This window comes from Eublepharis macularius, chromosome 4, assembly GCF_028583425.1.
Source record: "Eublepharis macularius isolate TG4126 chromosome 4, MPM_Emac_v1.0, whole genome shotgun sequence".
Classification (NCBI taxonomy): domain Eukaryota; kingdom Metazoa; phylum Chordata; class Lepidosauria; order Squamata; family Eublepharidae; genus Eublepharis; species Eublepharis macularius.
Window position 1 is genome coordinate 183,220,576 of NC_072793.1, and position 24,462 is coordinate 183,245,037.

At 46.9% G+C, this 24,462-nt stretch overlaps 1 protein-coding gene across 1 annotated transcript; it reads right to left on the minus strand.

Annotated features, from left to right (window-relative positions):
- Positions 1-44: 44 nt before the first annotated feature.
- Positions 45-17,577, minus strand: LOC129327999 (zinc finger protein 665-like). The gene is made up of 6 exons (XM_054976739.1): positions 17,483-17,577; positions 16,968-17,050; positions 16,633-16,759; positions 12,631-12,723; positions 11,759-11,860; positions 45-3,460 (listed from the first exon to the last, which is right to left on the minus strand). Exons 2-6 carry the CDS (start codon positions 17,037-17,039, stop codon positions 972-974), a joined length of 2,883 nt encoding a protein of 960 aa, XP_054832714.1. The 5' UTR covers positions 17,040-17,050; positions 17,483-17,577; the 3' UTR covers positions 45-971.
- Between the last annotated feature and the right edge of the window lie 6,885 nt (positions 17,578-24,462).

Genomic DNA, 24,462 nt, shown 5'->3' on the forward strand with positions numbered 1-24,462 from the left:
GTGGCTTCCCTTCCTTGATTATCTTGAAATTAATAGACCCCATCCAGGCTTAAAACAGTTTTATTTACATACATGTGTGTAAATTACTTTTATGTTTCTTTACTAATGTTAAGTGTTTTTATGCATGTTGGTGTGTATCATAGAATTCATTCGCCTTCTGACACAAGCAATTGTTATAATTTATTACTTTTTATTGTACAGTATTTTAATCTAGAATTTTCTGTAAATGACAAACTACAATATTTATCTTCTGTATTTGAATTCAATAAAAACTATTTTTAAAAAAGGTGTCATGAGGAACAAGTCTTGAGATTAGCAATCTATACATCAAAGGATAGTACAGGGCAGTAACCAGAAACCTCAGGGTGACACTGAGAGATCTCTGTCTTTTGGTGCTACACCTCTGAAGATGCCAGCCACAGCTGTTGGCGAAACGTCAGGAACTACAATGCCAAGACCACGGCAATACAGCCCGGAAAACCCACAACAGCCATCGTTCTCCGGTCGTGAAAGCCTTCAACAACGCAGAAACCTTTCTATCTCTGGTTTGTTCCCCTCAATTTTTATCTCTGGTACCTCTGGTTTGTCCCCCTCTGAAACTTGAGGGAAGGGATGGCGTCAAGTCCTCCTCTTCTAACATTCCCCAAACGTAAATTGGAGCCAGTCAAATATACTGGGCCCAACAGAGGCCTTATAGCCTGACTGTGAGCCAGCCACGGTTAAGGACTAAGCCACTTTGTGTGGGCCATATTCACAGGTCTGTTAAGGCAGCGTATACATTCTTTTTTTATAAAAAATATTTTTTATAAACAGAAAAAATAAAATAAAAATGATACCACAATTATAATTGCATCAAAAGGAAAGAGTAAACAATACAATAAACAATGATATTGTAAACAGTAAAAATTATATGATAATAGCAACAATTTTTTTTACTGTGTCTCAAATGAAGTTCTCACGTCCAGAGAACTTCATTTGTGACTCATCATGACTGTATCGGTATTGACTGCTTGATTGCTTCTCTTATGGGAAGCAAGGGCTGAGGTCCGCCTGAAACACTTTCCACATTCTAGACATTTATATGGTTTCTCTCCTGTGTGGATTCTTTTATGGGAAGCAAGGGATGAGCTGTCCCTAAAACACTTTCCACATTCTGAACATTTGTATGGTTTCTCTCCTGTGTGGATTCTTTTATGGGAAGCAAGGGATGAGCTGCTTGCGAAAGCCTTTCCACATTCTGGACATTTATATGGTTTCTCTCCTGTGTGGATTCTTTTATGGTAAGCAAGGGATGAGCTCTGCATAAAACACTTTCCACATTCTGAACATTTGTATGGTTTCTCCCCAGTATGGACTATTTGATGGATAGCAAGGTCTGAACTTATTGTAAAGGTCTTTCCACGTTGAAAACATTTATATGGTTTCTCTCCGGTATGGATTCTTCGATGGACAGCAAGAACTGAGCTCTCCCTAAAACACTTTCCACATTCTGAGCATTTATATGGTTTCTCTCCTGTGTGGATTCTTTTATGGGAAGCAAGGCCTGAGTTGTGCATGAAAGCCTTTCCACATTCTGAGCATTTATATGGTTTCTCTCTGGTATGGATTCTTCGATGGACAGCAAAAACTGAGCTCTCCCTAAAACACTTTCCACATTCTGAGCATTTATATGGTTTCTCTCCTGTGTGGATTCTTTTATGGGAAGCAAGGGATGAGCTGCTTGCGAAAGCCTTTCCACATTCTGGACATTTATATGGTCTCTCTCCTGTGTGGATTCTTTTATGGGAAGCAAGGCCTGAGCTCTGCCTAAAACACTTTCCACATTCTGAACATTTATATGGTTTCTCCCCAGTGTGGATTCTTTTATGGGAAGCAAGGCCTGAGCGCTGCCTAAAACACTTTCCACATTCTGAACATTTATATGGTTTCTCCCCAGTGTGGATTCTTTTATGTAAAATTAGAGATTTGTGGATGCTGAAGTTCTTTCCACATTCAAAGCATTTATATGGTTTCTCTCCTGTGTGGATTCTTTTATGTAAAATTAGAGATTTGCGGAGTCTGAAGCTCTTTCCACATTCCAAACATTTATATGGTTTCTCTCCGGTATGGATTCTATTATGGGAAGCAAGGGCTGAGCTCCTCTTAAAACACTTTCCACATTCTGAGCATTTATATGGTTTCTCTCCTGTGTGGATTCTTTTATGGGAAGCAAGGCCTGAGTTGTACATGAAAGCCTTTCCACATTCTGAGCATTTATATGGTTTCTCTCCGGTATGGATTCCTTTATGGGAAGCAAGGCCTGAGTGCTGCCTAAAACACTTTCCACATTCTGAGCATTTATATGGTTTCTCTCCTGTGTGGATTCTTTTATGGGAAGCAAGGCCTGAGTTGTACATGAAAGCCTTTCCACATTCTGAGCATTTATATGGTTTCTCTCCTGTGTGGATTCCTTTATGGGAAGCAAGGCCTGAGTGCTGCCTAAAACACTTTCCACATTCTGAACATTTATATGGTTTCTCCCCAGTGTGGATTCTTTTATGGGAAGCAAGGCCTGAGCACTGCCTAAAACACTTTCCACATTCTGAACATTTATATGGTTTCTCCCCAGTGTGGATTCCTTTATGTAAAATTAGAGATTTGCGGATGCTGAAGTTCTTTCCACATTCAAAGCATTTATATGGTTTCTCTCCTGTGTGGATTCTTTTATGTAAAATTAGAGATTTGCGGAGTCTGAAGCTCTTTCCACATTCTGAACATTTATATGGTTTCTCCCCAGTGTGGATTCTTTTATGGGAAGCAAGGCCTGAGCTCTGCGTAAAACACTTTCCACATTCTGAACATTTATATGGTTTCTCCCCAGTGTGGATTCTTTTATGTAAAATTAGAGATTTGCGGATGCTGAAGTTCTTTCCACATTCAAAGCATTTATATGGTTTCTCTCCTGTGTGGATTCTTTTATGTAAAATTAGAGATTTGTGGAGTCTGAAGCTCTTTCCACATTCCAAACATTTATATGGTTTCTCTCCGGTATGGATTCTATTATGGGAAGCAAGGGCTGAGCTCCTCTTAAAACACTTTCCACATTCTGAGCATTTATATGGTTTCTCTCCGGTATGGGTTCTCTTATGGGAAGCAAGGGCTGAACTCTGCCTGAAATACTTTCCACATCCTGGGCATTTATATGGTTTGTCTCCTGTATGGATTCTTTTATGTAAAACTAGCAGGTTGCTGACGCTGAAGCTCTTTCCACATTCAGAACATTTATATGGTTTCTCCCCTGTGTGGATTCTCTCATGGCTGCTAAGGCCAATTACACAGACATCCGCTCTATCCAATAAAATACATTTCTTCTGTTGCTTCTGCTTTACTTTGATTTTTCTTCTGTGTTGTTGTTCTTTCTTGTGCTCCCTCCTGTCACCTGAAGAAATAAGGAAACAAATCCAATGAGGAAGAAATGGAGCTAGAAATTATTGAATATACTCAATTCGTCCCTTTGGGACAACTTATGTCACTCTCAGAGAAGTTTACAAAATGTGTTATTAGTATCCTCACAGCAATCACCCTGCGAGGTCAGTGGGGCTGAGAGAGCTCCGAGAAGCTGTGACTGACCCAAGGTCACCCGGTTATCTTCAAGCGGAGGAGTGGGGAATCAAACCTGGCTCTCCAGATTAGAGTCCTGCCGCTCTTAACAACTACACCAAACTGGCTCTCAGTTTCCTAAAGAGTCAAATTGTCAAAAATTCAGAGTAAGAGATCAAAGAAGATAGCATACAAGAAAGCTCATCTGCATGTCTGAATGTATACATCCCTAATATTACTCACTAGCAACAAAGCCCGTTGGGGGGAAAATACAACGGCTTCTAGAAAGGGGAGGGCGACTAGGCAGGCATTCCCTCCTTCTCTGTTATTGATCCTGGCTGGTGACAGAGGGAGTAGGCACCTGTTCCACATGTGATCTCTGCCATGAGAAGTGGGGGTGAGCTTCGCTACCTGCTCCATGTCTGATACAGGCCAGGTAAATGGGGGTGGGCGTTGCCACCTGCTCCACTCCTGATCCCAGCTGGGTGAAGGGGAAACGGGCATTGCTTCCAGCTCCATGCTTGATCTCAGTCACGTGAATGGGTGGGGGGCTTTGCTACCTGCTCTACATCTGATACAGGCTGGGTAAAAGGGGGTGGCATTGCCACCTGCTCTGCTCTTGATTGCAGATGGGTGAAGGGGAAATGGGCATTGCCTCCTGCTCCATGCCTGATTAAAGATGGGTGAAGGGTGTGGGTATGGATACCTGCTCAGTGCCTTATTTCTGTAGGTTGAAGAAAGAGAGTATTTCCACCTGCTCCACTCCATATCCAGGCTGGGTGAAGAGAAGAAGGGCATTACCTCCTGGTCTGCGCCTGATCCCAGCCAGGTGAAGGTGCAAGGGGGGGCATTGCCACCTGCTCCACTCCTAATCCCAACTGGGTTATGGGAGGGGGGCAGGCATTGCCACCTGCTCCACTTCTGATCTCAGATGGTAGAAGTGGGAGTGGGCATTACCAGAATAATACCAGCTGAGTTAAGGCGGTGGGTGGGCATTGCCACCTGCTCTGCTCATAATACCACCTGGGTGAAGGCAGAGGGAAGGCATTGCCACCTGCTCCACTCCTAATACCAGCTGGGTTAAGGTAGGGGTGGGCTTTGCCATCTGCTCTGCTCCTAATACCAACTCAACAGGACAGACGCCCCCATAATACAATTGACAATTGAAAACTGAAAATAATATACTCTGCAATAGCTACTATTTGATTTATATTCTCTCATAAATTCAATTAATCTATATATACATAAAATTAGTATTGAACAGTAAATGAAACAGGATGGATTTTCTGGATTTTCTAATTGGCCTGTTCAAAAGATACATAGATGATGTGTATTGTATTTATAATGAAAAGAAGTCAATGGATGAATTTGTTAAATGGATGAATGAAGTGGATTCCAATATCCACTTCACCTCAAATAGCAGTGCCAATTGCGTGAATTTCCTTGATGTGGTGATAAATTAACTTTATCACTGTGAAAACGAATATGATGCGCAAACAATATAATCACATCACAATGCAACATTCATTGTACAACAGTACTAATACAAATTGTGTTACAACAAAGCTCATTCAAATATTTCTTATTAAAGTGTCTCCAGTGTCTCCAAAGCACATCATTAACCGCAGGGGACCACCAACCCCATTCCTGTTTCTTCTTAGAACGAGGTAAGACTCCTTGGGGGATGAAGACATATTCCTGTGCTGGTCTTTGTAATGTGGTTTCGTTTTACAGGTGCCTCACATTGATTTTGACAAGGTGTTACAAGGGAAATATAGCCACTGATACTCTTAGCTTTCGTCAGAATGACTTCCTCAGGGACTTGTGGCACATTACATGAAAGCAATTGAAGGCATATTCATAAACATTAACATTAACAAGTCAATGTATTGTCGAAGGCTTTCACGGCCGGAGAACGATGGTTGTTGTGGGTTTTCCGGGCTGTATTGCCGTGGTCTTGGCATTGTAGTTCCTGACGTTTCGCCAGCAGCTGTGGCTGGCATCTTCAGAGGTGTAGCACCAAAAGACAGAGATCTCTCAGTGTCACAGTGTGGAAAAGATGTAGGTCATTTGTATCTACTCAGGAGGGGTGGGGTTGAGCTGAGTCATCCTGTAAGAGTTTCCAAGGGTGTGGAATGCTAATGGCGGGAGGCTTCACTGTATCCTGAGGAGGTTCTTTTGCATATGGATTGGTACTTGATGTGCTAATCTTCTCTGCAGGGCTATTGTCGGGTATAGAGTGTTTTGTTAGCCTGGTGTTTTTCAGAACTGGAAACCATGCTCTGTTCATTCTTAAGGTTTCTTCTTTCCTGTTGAAGTTTTGCTTATGCTTGTGAATTTCAATGGCTTCCCTGTGCAGTCTGACAAAGTAGTTGGAAGTGTTGTCCAGTATTTTGGTGTCCTGGAATAAGATACTGTGCCCTGTTTGCGCTAGGCTATGTTCAGCCACTGCTGATTTTTCAGGTTGTCCAAGTCTGCAGTGTCTTTCATGTTCTTTTATTCTTGTATGGATGCTACGCTTTGTGGTCCCGATGTAAACAAGTCCATTAACAAGTCCATTCTTAACAAATAAAAGTTTTCAAAAAACCACAAATTCTTCTCCTTGACATCAGTCCAAACTCAGGTTTCTTACCCTGCAGCTGACTCATTCAATCTAACCCAGAGAGTGACACATGAAAGGAGATCGTCGTGTCTCTCCAGAGGTGGTATGTATGGAGGTAGCTCTCACAACACTGAGAACAGCTCCTTTGATATGATAGGGAATATGGTGTGCTTCTGAGAAATGCTCCGTCAACGGTGCCTCCAAGACCTTGTTCCTAATCCTCGAAATATGTTCTAATATCCTTACTTTTAAAGGTCTGCTTGTGTTACCCACGTAGAGTTTATTGCATGGGCAAATGAGAAGGTATACTACAGCTGGAGTTTGACAAGCTGCAAAATGTTTGATGTGAATCTTCTTCCCACTGATTGGTATAATAAGCTCATTGCTCTCCAAAATCAAAGGGCAGATGGTGCAATGCCCACATCTAAAGTTGCCCCTTGGCCAGTGGCTATCAGTACCAGTTTGAACCATATCTGAATGTGATATCATCTCTTTGAGATTTCTAGTGCGTCTGTAGCTAACGCTTGGAGGTTCCTCACAGCCCGCTATATCTGACACCAGAGTCCAATGTCTACGGACAATGCCCTGCAAAGATCTAGAAAGTGGCGTGTAGTCCAACGAGCAGAAAAGTCCTTCCTGCCTGGTCCTTGGTTGCTGTGCTAATAACTGCTGTCTGAAAGTATGATCAGCCCTAAGCCTCTCCATTCCGATAATACTCTCAGGGTAACCCCTATTCCTAAAGGCCCGTTGCATATTGTCACTGCCTCATGTATAATCTTCCTGCTGAGAAGAGTTCCTTTTTAACCTTAAGAACTGCCCATAGGGGATATTCTTTCTGAGATGCACAGGATGATGGGAGTCATAGGACAGGTATGTATTTCTGTCCGTGGGTTTGGTGTAGGGACGTACTTTAAGTCTGTTGTCATCTCCTATATAGACAGTAATATCCAGGAAGTTGACTTCCTGTTCACTGCTACACAACGTAAAGTGGATATTTTCATCCACTTTAGAACATATTTCGAGGGTTAGGAACAAGGTCTTGGAGGCACCATTGAAAGAGCATTTTTCAGAAGCACACCATACTCCCTATGATATCAAAGAAGCTGTTCTCAGTGTAGTGAGAGTTACCTCCACACATACCACCTCTAGAGATTAATTAAGACAGGAGGTGGAATGGATTTTCACACTGAACACTCTGAAGCCCCATGGATTAAATACTGAACTCTCTTTTCAAGCCTTTTTGGGATGAGAAATTAATGGAATTTATGTTACTGTGTCTTTAACAAGGCTTGGTTCTCTCTATAGCTTGAGAAGATAGTGCATATAGAGATTGAAAACACCTGGAGAGACACGCCGATCTCCTTTCACGCGACACTCTCTGGGTCAGCTGTAGGGTAAGAAACCTGTGTTTGGATTGATGTCAAGGAGAAGAATTTGTGGTTTTTTGAAAACTTTTCTTTGTTAAGAATGGACTTGTTAATGCTTATGTTTATGAATATGCCGTTAATTGCTTTCATGTAGTGTGCCACAAGTCCCTGAGGAAGTCGTTATGGTGAAAGCTAGGAGTGTCAGTGGCTATATTTCCCTTGTAACACCTTGTCAAGATCAATGTGAGGCACCTGCAAAATGTTTTACTAACACAATTTGTATTAGTACTGTTGTACAATGAATGTAGCATTGTGATGTGATTGCATTGTTTGCACATCATATTCGTTACCGCTCCTAATACCAGCTGGCTGAAGGGGGGGCGGACATTTACACCTGCTCTGCTCCTGGTCCCAGATGTCTGAAGGGGAGCAGGCATTACCACCTACCCCACTCCTAATACCAGCTGGGTAAGGCAGGGGCAGGCATTGCCACCTGCTCCGCTCTTGATCCCAACTGGCTGAAGATGGGGGGTGGGCATTGCCACCTTCTCCACTCCTGATCCCAGATGGCTGAAGGGGGGCACGTATTGCTACCTGCCCCACTCCTAATACCAGCTGTGTTAAGGTGGGGGTGGGCATTACCACCTGCTCCGTTCATAATATCAGCTGGGATAAGGCATTGGACGGGCATTGCCACCTGCTCTGCTCCTAATATTAGCTGGGTTAAGATGGGGGTGGGTATAGCCACCTGTTTCACTCCTAATAACAGCTTGGTGAAGACAGGGCGGACATTGCCACCTGCTCCACTCCTAGTACCAGCTGGGTTAAGGAGGGGGTGGGCCTTGCCATCTGCTCTTCTCCTATTATTAGCTGGGTTAAGGTGGGGTGAGGGTGAATTTTGCCACCTGTCTGCTCCTAATTCCAGTTGAGTGAAAGCGGAGGGCTGGTATTGCCACCTGTTCCCTTCCCATTCCTGGCCTGGCCTTCCTGCCACGGCATGTTTTCTGGAGGGACATGGTGCCTTGCCTGGGTTTCCCTCTGCAGCAGCGCCCTCTGGTGGTGTACCAGGGTATAAAGTGAGTTGTCTGAAACACGTTTACTCAATTATATAGTAGGATAATTGACATGCTGATTAGTAATCCCTAATTACTGATTAGTAATCAGTAGTAATCCCTAAAAATCCCTACACCAGTTTGGTGTAGTGGTTAAGAGCACGGGACCCTAATCTGGAGAGCCGGGTTTGATTCCCCACTCCTCCACGAAGCCAGCTGGGTGACCTTGGGCGAGTCACAGTTCTCTGGAGCTCTCTCAGCCCCACCCACCTCACAGGGTGATTGTTGTGGGGTAATAATAACACTTTGTAAACCGCTCTGAGTGGGCATTAAGTTGTCCTGAAGGGCGGTCTATAAATCAAATATTATTATTATTAAAGGTTTTGCAGACCAAATACTGGACGTTGTAAGTGACCCAACAAGAATAAATACGCATACACAGGAGGGCTTGTTGTGCCATCGTTTCAATGCACTGGCCTAAATTTGCACACATTGGATGCTCTTGTATTCATGGCAAATGATCGCCTCTCTCATTCCTTCTCTGTAAAGCAGAAGCCCTTTAGTTCCATTGAAATCTCTGCTCTTGAGGCTAATTCCAGCATTCTACGTATCCCTTTTTTTAAAGAGCCATATTTGACTCTAGACTCAAGGCACAGAAAATTCCTGCACAGCTTAAATACAGACCATTTGTCTCATTATTATTACCTTCCTTTCTGTGATGACGCAGTCTGTTTCACTATTCCAAGTCCCCCTCTTACAATTCATCTACTAACAAGGGTTACCACGACAGTATACTATGAATTGCGTAAAGCTTGCTCCTTCTGTACCTTTTGAGTTTCATAAAAACCAATTCAGGACACTGTATTGCAGAATCCCACCAGTAAGAAGGAATCCTCCCTCCCTCCCGTCCCCAACTCCACATTTCCTCTTCCACTCCCTTTTCATCTCTGATCTCTCTTCCTCCACTCACTCCTAAAACTTATGCTCCTTTTACAACACTGGGCAACAAACAAGGAGCAACCCTCAAGAAAGTGAACCAACCAGGAAATAAGAGGGCTAAACCAATGAAAAAATAGAAAAGTATTTCATTGTGGAATACTCAAGCAACAAAGTGCATAAGAGTGCAATTTTGCTACAGTAATTTCAAAGTGCAACATCGAAGGAACAGCGGCAGCCACAGGGAACGCAGAAGGAGTGCCATCAAGAAAAACCACACGAGGGCTACAAAATGGGACCCTAGGGTAGAACAACGTCTGATACTATTATGCAAACTTATTTATAACAATGTTCTTATAGATTTCTTATAATCACAGGGGCAATGAGGCAAAACAACGGGCACAAGCCCCCCCCCCCCAACTCTACAAGATGCCAGCAATAGCTTGTTTCGATCTTTCTTCCTCAGGAGTCGTGGTAATAATTACACCTGAACACATACACTCAAGAGTCCTTTTCACAGGAGACATGTAGAACCGAGAATTCTGTGTATGTGCACAGAATTAGCCCGAAAAGATACTTTTTGGATTCATAGGCTTGGTTGTTTGAAACCTTTTGAACTTAATTCTGAAATAACTTATTCCTGCTTTTGATAAGTGTTTGTACCTGTATTGTTCTGTCACTTTTTGTTATATAATGTGGGGATTAACGGGCGTTTCCTTGTCAGTGGCTGTACCTTCCCGCCAAAGTGTCTCATGGTGGTGTTTTTCTTGTAAGTCTCTCTTGAGAAAAAGGTTTTGTATTATGTTGGTATGTACATAAGGCAGAGCTGACTAGTTGTATGATACAATTCTTTTATTTTTCGGTTCAGGTGTAATTGCTACCACGACTCCTGAGGAAGAAAGATCGAAACAAGCTATTGCTGGCATCTTGTAGAGTTGGGGGGGGGGGGCTTGTGCCCGTTGTTTTGCCTCTTTGCCCCTGTGATTATAAAAAATCTATAAGAACATTGTTATCAATAAGTTTGCAGAATAGTATCAGACGTTGTTCCACCCTAGGGTCCCATTTTTCTTGATGGCACTCCTTCTGCGTTCCCTGTGGCTGCCGCTGTTCCTTCAATGTTGCACTTTGAAATTACTGTAGCAAAATTGCACTCTTATGCAAATCCACGCAGAACAAAAACTTCAGACTTTGAACTTGTTGGAGAGAGAGAAAACACACACGCCCACTCAAACGCACACCGCCCCTTTCAGTGACTCAAAGGAAGGGACGGATTCTTTAACAGGAAGGGGAGGTCTGGAGCTGCCCCTGAAGTTCTTTCAGGGCCACAGGGATTTCTTCCCATTTTGTCTTCTCCAACATCAGCCAAGGTTGGATTTACTAACTGATAATATATTTGGGCCCCGTGGCACAAAGTGATAAGCGGCAGTACTGCAGCCCAAGCTCTGCTCACGACCTGAGTTCGATCCTGGCAGAAGCCAGGTTCAGGTAACCAGCTCAAGGTTGACTCAGTCTTCCATTCTTCTGAGGTCCGTAAAATGAGTACCCAGTTTCCTGGGGGTAAAGTGTAGATGACTGGGGAAGGCAATGGCAAACCACCCCATAACAAAATGTCTGCCAAGAAAATGTCGTGATGTGACTCCCCCCCCCCCCCCCGTGGGTACTTGCTGTTTGCACAGGGGACTACCTTTACCCCTAATATTTTTTGGGAAGACAGGAATCCTATTCCCTCCCCCATTCTCCCCCTTCAGCCCACTGCACCCTTTTGGCTGTCTGCTTCCTCCATTTAAGTTTCTTTTCTCTCCCCCCCCCCCCCGCATTTCTTCCCCTGCTTTGGCTTTCTCCTCCTTTTAACCTTCCCATCACCCAGTTGTATCCACCTCTTCAGCCGATGCCTGCTTCACTGAGCTCTTCAGAGGCCAGGGCTCACTCATGTCCTGTCTGGTGGCCAAAGACTCTGGTCAGACTCAAAGCAGCTCCTCCAGTTGTGTCCCTGTCACCATGTGTAGCCCATAATAAACAGGGTTTGGAAAGGGGAGTCTCTCTATCAATGGGAATAACAAGCAGATCCCATATTTGAACATGCAGCCTGGCTCCAGGGCACAAATTTCATTATCTGTGCTGAGCCAGGACTCTGCCAGGAGAGAATGTGAATCACATCTGCCAGGAGAATTCATCATCACCAGATCGAGGAGACAGAAGGACCCTCCCGCCACGGTACTCACCGTCAGCTGCTGCTCTCACGCCTTGCTGAGAGCCCTGCACAAATAGGGCTTTCCTTTCTTCGAGGCAGGAGGGGAGGTCAGCAGAGGCAACCACGAGTCCTGCTTTGGAACAAAAATGTTATTGCTAGGATTCAAAGCCACCCTGGATAGCCTCAGAAAGGGAATAGAGTTTATTTTTAAAAAGAAAACATTTTTAATATTGCACATGCAAACAAATTTGCTGGAAGTTGTTTGCAAGATAATACAATGCAAAAGTTCATTGAAAGAATAAACTACCCAACTGTAAACATTAACCTAAAAACCCATCGGCAGCATGAAATCATCACAATAAAAATAGCCACAGAATTAGTTACCAAAGGCGTAAGGCAGCTGTAGATGCAAACAAAGGGCAAGAAGCACAAATTTAACAACTCAAACGGAGTTGAGGAGAGATAAAGTAAGTTGTGCGTGCGAAGACACCTGTGCTTTTTAAAAATCTTTTTGTTGGTTTGAGTGTTGTTGGAAGTCAACCAAGAAAAGGGAGAGGGGAGGGGGTGGGGTATATACCTAGGCTGAAGGGATAATTTGGATAAATGTAATGTATTAATCAATTAATGTATATTGCCTCATCCAATAAAAATTATTTTTTAAAAAAAAAGATATTTTGTTGGTATTCAGATTTTACTGCTGACATCTATGTTGTTTCCAAGGTGTTTCAAATTGCTAATTTAAGTATCTGCACATTACGGCCACTTGAGAATTAGCTATATGATTGAAGACTACTAGGGGAACTCATCGCCTCTTCAGGAACATGAGTTATTGCTTGGACTGTCCGGTCCTTCCAACCAGTAAAAAGAGAGTGAAAATTTCCCACCACACAACTCAGTAGATACCTGCCAAGCTGTTTTCCTCCTTGGAGACCTCTCCAAATAGATCTTCCTCTTCTTCTGGCCAAGAGGCACACTCAGGTTTGGGAATCACAAGCCCTTATTTGGAGGAGTAAAAATACATAAACTATTTAATAACTGTGCTTATATAATAACTGTTCTTATATACTGCTCTTCTAGACAGACTAGTGCCACACACAGAACACTGAACAAAATCAGTGTTGTTATTATCCCCACAAGAGAACTGGGGCTAAGAGCACTGGCTGACATAAGTCCACCTGCTGAACTCATGGCCATAGTGGGAGTCAAACCAGCAGAGAGCTGGTCCACAACCCAAACACTTCACTATGCTACACCAAGTCTGGCGCACATTGCCATAACAAATTTTCAGGTCTTGCAAACCAGCCAGTATACATAACATCACCCCATCCTATCAAAGGATGGCGTGAATCTGACCACCGGTGGACTTCACAGAGTAGGACTTGCCCACTTCCTCTTCCCATGCAGGGAATCAGTGGAAATCACTGCACTCTCATCTGCAAACAGAAATCCCATTTCAGGAAAGAAATTGCATATTTGGGACATGCCACCTTCTGGAATATTTCTAAACAGGTTTTAACATTCTCGTTAGGGCTTCCCTTCAAATAATCCTACTATATAATTGAGTAAGCATGTTTCAGACAACTCACTTTATAACCTGGTGTCAGGGGTTGCTGCTGGGTGGGGCACCGGCTGGGCCAGCCCTGACATCAGAGGGGCACCAGGGATGCTGCAGGACCCTGCTCTGTGGAAGGAGGGGCGGTTTACATCACCCAGACTCCCTCTCAGTCCACTCTCTGGCCTGCTTAACCTGGTCGGCTCACCCTCTGCAACCTCTGCCCTCCTCTCCTTCAAGAACTCTCCTTCAAGCCTCCGCTCTCGCATTGCTCTACCTCCACGCCATCACTCCTTACTCTCACCCACCACCCCAATGCTCTTCCGAGCCATCCTTTATAGGGCCTCCTCTCTCCGCCCCGCCCTCCTTCCAGCAGTACCCTGGGCTGCCTTAAGCCATTGCAGCTGGGGTAGCTGACCTGGCTGCGTCGGCCAGCAACAGCTGTGCCTAGTTGTCTGGTTGCCCAACCTCCCTGGCTAAGCTGATTGCCGAAGGCAGGCGCAGCTGTGGCCCCTTGGCTGGCTGCCCAGCTCCTCCCCCAGAATGCCTGTGGCAACTCCACCTGGGGCTGCTTTGTTCCTGACCTCTCCTGAGCCAGGTTATTGCCTTCCAGCTGGTGCATAGGCTAGGGTGTGGCTCTGAGCTGTTGGGGCTGCTTCTCCTCTCTATCAGGTAAGAGCTCTGTTTGGGCAGCTGCTGCATCCCTATTCCCCCTGCTTTTGCCCTCTCCCTCTGCTCTGTTGAGCCCCCATCGCCCCCCTGGAGGGTGGGTCTAGCTGGTGCCTCTCTGCCTCCTCTAGCCCTCTGAGGCCTTGGCCCTTTGCCCCGTTCCCTGGATGTAGGTGGGTTCTGATCCTGGTTGCTGGCTGGGGCAGCAGGGCTGCTGTCTCCCGGTTGCCTCCTGTTGCTCCCTCCCAGCAAGTCAAGGGGCTGAGGCTCAGACCCCGGACACCTGGTACACCACCAGAGGGTGTTGCCATAGAGGGAAGCCCAGGCGAGGCACCATGTCCCTCAAGAAAACGTGCCAGGAGGGTAACAGGTGGCAATACCGGCCACCCGCTTTCACCCAGCTGGTTTTAGGAGTGGAACAGGTAGCAGTACTCACCCTCACCTTAACCCAGCTAATATTAGGAGTGGAGCAGGTTGCAATGCCCACCCCTGCCTTAAGCCACCTGGTATTAGGAGCAGAGCAGGTGGGAATGCCCATCCAGTGCCTTAACCCAGCTGGTATTACGAGTGGATCAGGTAGCAATGCCCATCCAATGCCTTAACCCACTTGATATTAGGAGCTGAGCAGGTGGTAATGCCCACCCCCACCATAACCCAGCAGGCATTAGGAGCAGGGCAGGCAGCAATACCTGCCCCCCTTCAACCATCTGGGATCAGGAGCGGAGCAAGTGGAAATGCCCGTCCACCGTCTTCACCCAGCTGGTATTAGGAGCAGACCACGTGGCAATGCCCACCCCCCTTAAATCAGTTGGGATCAGGAGCGAAGCAAGTGGCAATGCTCACCCCCAGCCTTCCCCAGCTGGTATTAGAAACAGAGTGGGTGGTGATGCCCAGCCCTGGCAATGCTCACCCCTTCCTTAACCCAGGTGATATTAGGAGCGGAGTAGGTGGCAATGCCCATCCAATACCTTAACCCAACTGATATTAGGAGCAGACCAGACTGTAATGCCCACCCCCACCTTGAGACAGCTGGTATTAGGAGCGGGACAGGTGGCAATGCCTGCCCTCCTGCAATTTCCACACCCCACATTAACGTAGCTAATATTAGGAGCAGAGCAGGTGGCAATGCTTCCCCCCCCATCCTCACCCAGCTGGTATTAGGAGCAGAACAGGTGGCAATAACCACCCCCTCCTTAATCTAGCTAATATGAGCGGAGCAGGTGGCAATACCCACCACTGCCTTAATCCAGCTGGTATTAGGAGCAGAGAAGCTGGCAATGCCTTTCCAATTCCTTAAGCCAGCTGATATTTGGAGTGGAGCAGGTGGTAATGCCCACCCCCCTTCAGTCATCTGGGATCAGGAGTGGAGCAGGTGGCAATGCCTGCTCACCCTCTTCACTCAGCTGGTATTAGGAGCAGAGCAGGTGGCAATGCCCACCCCTCACCTTATCCAGCTGGTATTCGGAGTGGGGTGGGTGGCAATGCCCACTCCCTTTCAGCCATCTGAGACCAGGAGTGGAGTAGGTGGCAAAGCCCGCCCCCAGACTAATGCCCACCTCCCACCTTAACCCAGCTGGTATTAGGAGTGGGATAGGTGTCAATGCCCACCCCTGGCAATTCCCACACCCCACATCAACCCAGTTAATATTAGGAGCGGAGTACATGGCAATGCCCACTGCCACCTTAACCAAGCTGGTATTATTAGCGGAGCTGATGGTAATGGCCACCCCCTACCTTCACCCAAATGGGATCAGGAGCAAAGCAGATGGCAATGCCCTCCCCATATACCTTGCTGGGATCAGGAGTGGAGCAGGTGGCAGTGCCCACCCCATGCTTTCATGTGGCTAGGATCAGGTGCAGAGCAGGAGGCAATACCCTTCTTCCCTTCCCAGCCAGGATAAGGAGCGGAGAAGGTGGCAATGGTCACCCCCTTCAATCTACCCAAATAAGTCACTGAGCAGATGGTCATGCCCACCATTGACTTAACGCGGTTGGTATTAAGAGCAGATCAGATGGCAATGCCCATCTTGACTTCTGCCAGCTGGGATCAGGAGTGGAGAAGGTAGCAATGCCCACCCTGCACCTTCATGTGGCTTGGATCAGGCGGAAACCAGGAGGCAACGCCCTTCTTCGCTTCACCCAGCTGAGATAAGGAGTGGAGCAGATGGCCATGCTCACTTCCTTCAACCTACTGGAATAAGGCACTGAGCAGGTGGCCATACCCACCCCCTTCATACCCCCACCCCACCCCCATCTGTAATCAGGTGCGGAGCAGGATGCAATGCCTGTTTCCCCTTCACCCAGCTGGAATCAGGAGCAGAGCAGGTCGCAATGTCCACCCCCCTTTACCCAGCCTGTGTCAGGTGTGGATCAGGTAGCAAAGCCCGCCCACCCCCTTCACATGGACAAAATCACACGCGGAGCAAGTGGCAATGCCCACTCCTTTCTTCACTGGCCAGGAAGAGTGACAGAGGAGGAGAAAATGCTGCCTATCTGCCCTTCCCTGTCTAGAGCCCATTGTATTTTTTCCCACAACGGGCTTTGTTGCTAGCGAAAAATAGATTTTACAGTTCGGTAGAGAACAGTAAAGAGATTTTCTATTTTACATGCTTGTTTACTTCCCTAGCATCCAGAGACAGACAATAGGAGCAATTTGAGTAACAAACAGAAAGGGAGAGCCGTACCAAGAGAGGCCAGGTTCCCATAATTCTCCTCCATGACTTCCCTATGTAGAGCCCTTTGGCCCGGATCCAGCAGGGCCCACTCCTCCTCTGAGAAATCCACAGACACATCCTCAAAGGTCACCAGAGCCTGAAAGGAGGAGGAAACAATTTCTCTTCAGCAAGAATCCATAGACAATGAGCCAGGAGTTCCCTGACAGGAACACAAAAATCGTTTTTCCCATAGCGTTCACAGATTTTGAGAAACAAAGGGAAGAGATTCCTTCAGACACAAGGATGTGAACAGGATGGGGCACCTGAGGTCTCTGGTCCCTCAACCCCACTGGTTCTTTCCGTACCTGATCTGGCTGCGCAAAGGGTGTGTCTGCTCCATCACACCTGAGGGAAGGACCGGCATATCCACTCGACATCCTTCCAGGTCCTGCAAGGGAAAGGAAGGAAGGGGGAAGATGATTCCACCCGTATTTGGGTAGAAAGTGGCATATAATTATTCTACATAAATAAATAAAATAAACGTTGTCTGGAGCCAGGTTGCATGGGCCGTTCAAAATACCTGTGTGCTTAGGAGGGGGTCTCAAGGGGAGAAAGTGCTCCATGAGAGAACTGTTGGGAGGGAAAAACTAAAATGAATAAATGATTCTTCGTGCCTCTCTCTCCTGCCGCCTCCTGGCTAGATTTGCAAGGGCTAGCCTGGAGCTCGATAAGGGCTGACGCGCCTTTTGACATTGGGAAAGAAGTTCAGTGCAAACAAGCATCCCGTCGAGGGGTGTATAAGAAGCCCTTGAATTTCAGGATTAGTCAAGAGAAGGAAACTAAGCTAAAAGATGCCCCTCATTAAATCCACCCTCCTTACCCAGCGAAGGGGCTCCTCCATCGCCCTCCTGCTTGACCTCCCCAAAGAGGGATCTCTGCCAGGGCACTGCTGGAGCATCTTCTGCTTCCTCCAAAGGCTCCTGAAACAGGAGAGAAGAGGGCACACATGGATGCACATTGAAGGAGCTCCTGCTCTCCCCCACCTGGAAACATGTAAATAAAGCTTTTTAAAGCTTAAAGTTTGAGAAGGCTATGAAAAAACAGGAGCTGATGAAGAAAAAAATCACCAACAAGAGCAGTTAAGTGCTTGCAAAACCTCTTTGAAGGAGCTGACTTTGAAGTGCAGAAAAGCCGCAGCTTGGACAGCAAAACAAACATGGCCGAGGGAATGCTGGAAGCTAGTGCAGAGGTACATAAACAGCTTTTGCTCCTACCTAAACAAATAGCACAGCTTGAACAGTCTTAAAACAAATGTCAGCTTTGCTATAGCCCCTTTCAATGCAGTTGGCAGATATTAAGCTAGAGCTCATTAAAACAAACAAAATAAAACAAAAACAAAACAAAATGCCCTGGATTTGGCGCTTATGTCACAGAGGGATATTCGTGAGCTCCAAGACACCTCTGACTCTCATCAAATGAGGCTAATCAATCTTGAAGTGGCTGTACGAAGAAACAATTTGAAGATAAGAGGCGTAGAAGAGTTGCAATCTATTAATGATAATTTAATCACAATGCTAACTAAATGGTTCTCTGAACCGCTCAATTTACATAAGGATCACAAATTCTTTTCGACTGGGATCTGAGCAGGCTGCCAAAAAGAGAAATCTTCCAAGAGATATCATTGTGGTAATTGCAGATCACAAAATACGCAACCAACTAATGGATGTGACCAGAGTCAAAAGCCCACTTCTCTTCAATGAAAAGCCAGTTTACATCTTCCCTGATCTACCTGGTGAAGTGCTATCCAAAAGGAAGGAGTTAAAATCAGTTACATTAGCCTTGCAAGGAGCTAACATTCGTTACAGGTGGAACAATTTTATTAAATTCGCTGTCATTCATAATGGAAAACAACTGATTGCTTCAAATTTAGATGAGGCTGAACAATTGTTACAGAGCTTGCATTTGGAGACTCCGATGGATGTCAGCAAGTACAGCCAAAAAAGAAAATTTCCAACACCTTCTCCTCCAAAAGGGAGTAAAATCCCTATTCGGGACAACTAACTAAGAATAAACAAAAAAAGAAGGAGGAGGAGGAGGAGGAGGAGGAGGAGGAGGAGGAGGAGGAGGAGGAGGAGAATTAAGCTTAATGTAGGAATTTGTTTTTGAGTTTAGTCAACAGTTGAGGTGGAAATCCTCTGCATGTTAATTTTCATCTTATTTTTCCAGGTTGGGGGAGCCTAGGGTGGCTTCTTCAGTGTGGCTCCTGCTGAGCTGGTAGTTACTAAGGGTTGGTTTTTTTACCAAATAGCTAGTGAGTGCAGTAACACACTAGTCCAAGTGAACTATAATTTTTTTTTCTTACAAATTTTTTTTCTTACAGTTTTATAACTGAGCTGTTAAGATTTGGGGGAGGGGAGAAGGGTATTGTGTTAAAGGGTTAAGGGGAGATAATAGACACTAACAACAGTAGGGTTTATATTAAGGACAGGGACAGTGAAAAGAAGCTTGTTTTTATATACGTATTTACATAAAAAGAGAGAGAGAAGAGAGAGCGGGGAAGAAAAGAAAAGCGGGGAAAGAGGGAAAAGGAGACGGGGAGGGAAAGAAAGGGGAAAAAATTATAGTACATTATAGGGATTTCCTTTAACCATTACGGGCAGCCCAATCCTAAGAAGGGCAGGGAAAGTGAACAGGAACCGAACTAAGGCTTGCGAGGGCGCATCTAGCCCGTACGCCCGCGTAAGTGGCCCTCCGCCCGCGCTGGGACGCGGCGCTGGCCCGCCGGCGGGCCAGCACCGGTGCAAGCCACAGGCGCCCGGGCGGCGGCGCAGGAGTGGCGTAGAGCCCTACGCCGACGCAGGGGGGGGCGGGGAGCAAGGCGGGGTCGGAGTTAGTCCGCTCCCTAAGCTCCTCCAGAAGCGGGAACGCCCACAGCGGCGCAAAAAAGCTACGCCACGGAAAAAGAAGGCGTAGCCCATAGGCGTCCATGGAACGGCGAAAAATCAGCCCCCTCTCTGAGTGCCCCGCCCCGCCCCTATGGCCCGAAGGAGCATAGGATGAGAACTATCCCGGGGACCAATCAGCATGCGCGCCCGGCGTGGACGAGCCCCCCTCTCTGCACCCAATCATCTGAGAACCCGCCCTACAAAACATCCGGCCAGCACCGGGCAAAACCCTCAGGTAAGTGAGCACTCTGCCGGAGGCTCTGCCCGTCTGCTGAGTGGCATTGCCCCTTTGAAAACCGAAACGGGCTGAGGGCATTCACGTTGGCATGCGCAGAATGCACTCGGGGGACTTTGCGAAAAACTGGGGGAACTTCGCATAAAGGGGAAGAGGTGCAAATGTCTGCCTAACTCTCTTTCTACCGTGATAGAAAGAATGACTCAACAGCTAACTGGACTCATGCATGCTAGTTGCTTCTAACTAAGCACAAACAAACTAACCCTTCCGTGGCAGAAGGGAATGACACTTTGCAAATTAACCGCATGCTCTCCCGTTTCCTTGCAGGTGCCCTGACTCTGGCGCTCCCACCTGGTGATGACCGACGGAGCGCTGACAGGTGAGGAGGAGGTGGGGGGGGCATTCCGCAGATTAGTGCAAACCGCCCATTCACCTGAACCCACCCGCTCACTTGCCGCTTTGGGTGAGGCCCAGCAGGGGTGGGGGGCAACCATGGCCGCCCCTGGCTGCCTCAGAGGCAGGCGCCTCGAAAACCACATGTGGCCAGGTGTTTGTTGTGACCAGCTCATTCCCTCCCATAAAGGTAAAGGCTTCCCAAGGCTGAGTGCATCCTTGCCAGACCGTCAGGCATCAGCTGCTGCCCTCGACCATGTGCAACCCCACCCCGGATGGCGGAGTGTGGGGCTTGCCTTGCCAGTGGAACGAGGCAAAGCCCACACGTGTCTTTTTCCCCCACAGGCACGTCCAGGGCATGGCTGCTCCCCCGCGCCCCGCCCTCCCCAAACATCTCTGACGGACGGTTGGCTGCAGCCCAGGAAGCACCGTCGCGCCGCGGCCTGCATCCCAGCCCCGCCCCTCCGAGCGGGAAGGAGGGCTGTGTGGAATGCTCCGGCTCCCTCGCCAGCCTAAACGCAAGCCCGCTCTTTCCAGTGCAATAAAACGAGATGTACAACAACTGTCTTCTGTGTCTGCGAGTCTGACTTCGTCCTCCGCCCCTCCCCCAACACTCCCGTCACATCTCCCCACCTGCACATTGCCACAAATGTATCCGACACACCCCGTCTTGCCTCCCCGCCCCCTCCCTCCCCTCACAGTAACACCCCCTCCCTCCCTCCTCCTCCCCCCCTCCTCCTCTGTATTTGACCAGTGTCTGTACCACCCATCTGCCGAAGAGAACTTGATTCTCAGAAGCCTATGCCACAATAAAATTGGATAGTTTTAAAGGTGCTACGGGACCCTTTTTGAATTCGCTACCACAGGCTAACACGGCTAACCCCCCTGTATCTATGGCCAGGTAGAGGGTTGGGGCGGGGCATGTGAGCGGGGAGGGGGATCAATCCCCGGTGGGGAGAGTAGCTGGCACCCGATAAGCCAGGGAGAGGGTGGTGCGAGCTGCCGCTGCAAGGGGGCGGGAGATGGCAGGGGAAACGGTCCACTCGCGGGAACCCTAGCCCCCACCAATGGAGAATCCAGGGTGGTGGCAGGCGGATGCCATATCCCGGGCAGGAGGTCTCGCGCGCCTGGGGAGGGTCGCCCCCATCGCAGCCGCAGCCCCAGCAACACAGTCCCATGAGCGGCCGCCTCCCAGAGTGGGTCCAGCCCCTCGGGCGTCTGCAGCAGCCCCATTGGTCATTCCAACACCTTCCACCCCAGGGCGTCCTGCCTCGCATCCAATCCCGTGGAGCAGTTGCCAGCCTCCCACGCCAACAGGCCATGGTTGTTGGGAGGGGTGGGGTGTGCCTCTCAAGTCCGTGCCGAAGCCCTGCTCGGGCAGCTCGTCGCCATCCTCGACCCTCCGGCCCCACCCGCTGCAGCAGCTCCACCCGCCCCAGAGGCACCCCTCCCTCGGGCCCAGTTGCGTGCGAGAGGCCGGGCCCGTGGACGGCCAAGGGGGTCCGGCCGCCGGCCTCGCCGGTGACCGCCGCTGCCGCCTTGGGGGTGGGGTGGGGTGTTTTGCTGCACAGGCGGCTCTCCTACACGCCTCCCCTTCCTCACGTCTGCTGGGGGAGGTGGGATGATATAATAATAAAGGCTGATTTCTGTGCAATGGGTGTCTGTGTTCTTTGCCTTGGGATGGGGACGAGGGGGCAGGCCCGCTGTGTCTGCCTCTTGGTGGCGGCCTCAGGCCAGCCCTCCCCTTCGGCGCCACTTGGGGGCTGTCCCCTGCTGCCAGAGACTGGCTGCTGCCCTGGATTCCTCATGGCAGGGCGCCTGCCAGTCCCATGCCAACCTCTTTGGACGCGGCCGCCACGGACTTGGTGCTACATTGGGCAAACGGGGGAAAGGCTTCTCAGACTACGCCCACCCCTCTCCTTCCCGACTGCGAGCCCCGCCCGACACACGAGCCGAGGCAGTCTGCCGGCATGGGCGCGGTTTGCCTGCTGCTCTGGGGCCTGGCCGGGATCGCGTGCTGCCCATAGGCTGCGCCTTTCCTGGCCCCTCCCCCTGACGCTTGTCAGGAACAGCGCCCTTTGGCTGCGCCTGGCGGCGGCCTTGCATCAAACCCGCCCACAACACTTTCTGGTTCTCCAAAATTGCATCTCTGCACCGCTGCGGGCGCCGCTGCGGCCACACTTTGCTGGCACAGGATCCGGCCCGGCGGCGCCGCCACACCACCAGTGCAGCCGCGTCGGCGTTGGGGCCGGCCATAGGATTGCGCTGTAAGACACGTTATTGTAATAGTAATAAGAGTTACTTTGAATAGAATTTATTTGGGGAAGAGGGGAGGGGGAAAGGGGGAAAAGAGGGTGTATAATAATTTAATTGATACTCAAAGTTCATTTGTTATAAGACATTTTGTCTAGATATTAGTAAACAAAGTTAGTGTTAATAATTTAGTAGTGAGTGTGACATTATATATAAAGATACATTTTTGCATTTATCTTATTAAAAGAGAAGTTCATTGATAATAACAAATTTTTTATTTAACTTATTTTCTTTTAATAGATATGCTGAATTTAAGCCTATTTTTAAGTTACTAGTTTGTTAAAAACCATTGTGATTGAATAATTATTGCCTTAAGACAAATATACAAACACTTAACAGTTTTTTTTATTTAACTCAATTTACTATTTGAAGACATGCCGACTGATCTTAAAATCATTTCGTGTAATGTTAGAGGGTTAGGAAACCCGATCAAAAGAAAACGCATCATTACAAACCTAACAAAAGCAAGAGCAGACATCATATTACTTCAAGAAACCCATTTTCACCCTAGGAATACTCGTATCTTGAAGTCTAATTACTTTCAACTACAGTACCATGCAACTGGTTCTTCTAAGGCAAGAGGGGTCTCAATTTTAATTTCCAAAACAGTCCCATTTCATCTTGTTGACATAATAAAAGATCCAAAAGGAAGGTTTATATTCATTAAAGGAACAGTAGAAAATCAGTTTTTTACTTTTGGATCAGGCTATGCACCAAACCAAGACCAGTTGTTATTTATAGATTCTCTACTGTACAAACTTTCTCAATTCCAAGAAGGAATCGAAATTATAGGAGGGGATTTTAACTACATAGTAAACAACAAATTAGACAGATCTTATCCAAGAAAAAATACACCAAGAGGGAGGAATATTTACACTGGACTGGCTAGAATATTAGACAACAATCACTTAGAGACACTGTGACACTGAGAGATCTCTGTATTTTGGTGCTACACCTCTGAAGATGCCTGCCACAGCTGCTGGCGAAACGTCAGGAACTACAATGCCAAGACCACGGCTACACAGCCCGGAAAATCCACAACAACCATATTTCTCCGGCCGCGAAAGCCTTCGACAATATAACAATCACTTAATTGATATATGGAGGTATAAACACAAAAATGAAAAAGATTGCATATAGTACTCACCCAAATATGGAATTTATACCAGAATTGACTGTTTATTAACTTCAGATACAAACATAAATAGAATAAACAATTCAGAAATTGGCAGTATTACTCTATCTGACCATGCGTGGGTGGAATGCACTGTAATTATTAATCAGGATCCACCTAAACCAAAAAAATGGACATTGAACAAATACCTGTTGACTCAAAATGAAACATCTCAAGAAATCTATAAATATACAAAAGAAATTACTCCAAGCTTACTATGGGACACTATCAAAATAGTTGTAAGAGGTCACATTATATCTCTTTCATCCCATGTAAACAAACAGAGAAATAAAACAAAACAAGATTTGCAGGAGAATATTAGGTTACTGGGAAATGCCCATAAAAAAACAGGGAACAAGAAAACCTACAAAAAACTACTGTCCCAACGTAAACTTCTTGAATAATTGGAAACAAACATTATAAAGAAAAATCTTCAATATGTTAAAAAAAACTATTGGTTTCATTCACCTAAATCATTACGCCTTCTCTCCTATAAAATTAAAGAAAAGAAAGCATTAAACTTCATTTAAAAAACTATTGATGATAAGGGGCAATCACACACCAAGATGAAAGAAATTTTAGGAATCTTTGAAAGTTATGACACCCAGCTCTATAAATCTAAAAATCCAGCATATGTAAAAAAAAAACCCCAATTTTTACAATCTCTTAAAAGTTTAAGCAAATTAAAGGAGATCCACAGAAATTTATTAGATAGGAACATCACTCAACAGGAGGTGACAGAAGCAATTAAATCTCTGCAAAACAACAAAGCACCAGGCCCAGATGGTTACCCATCAGAA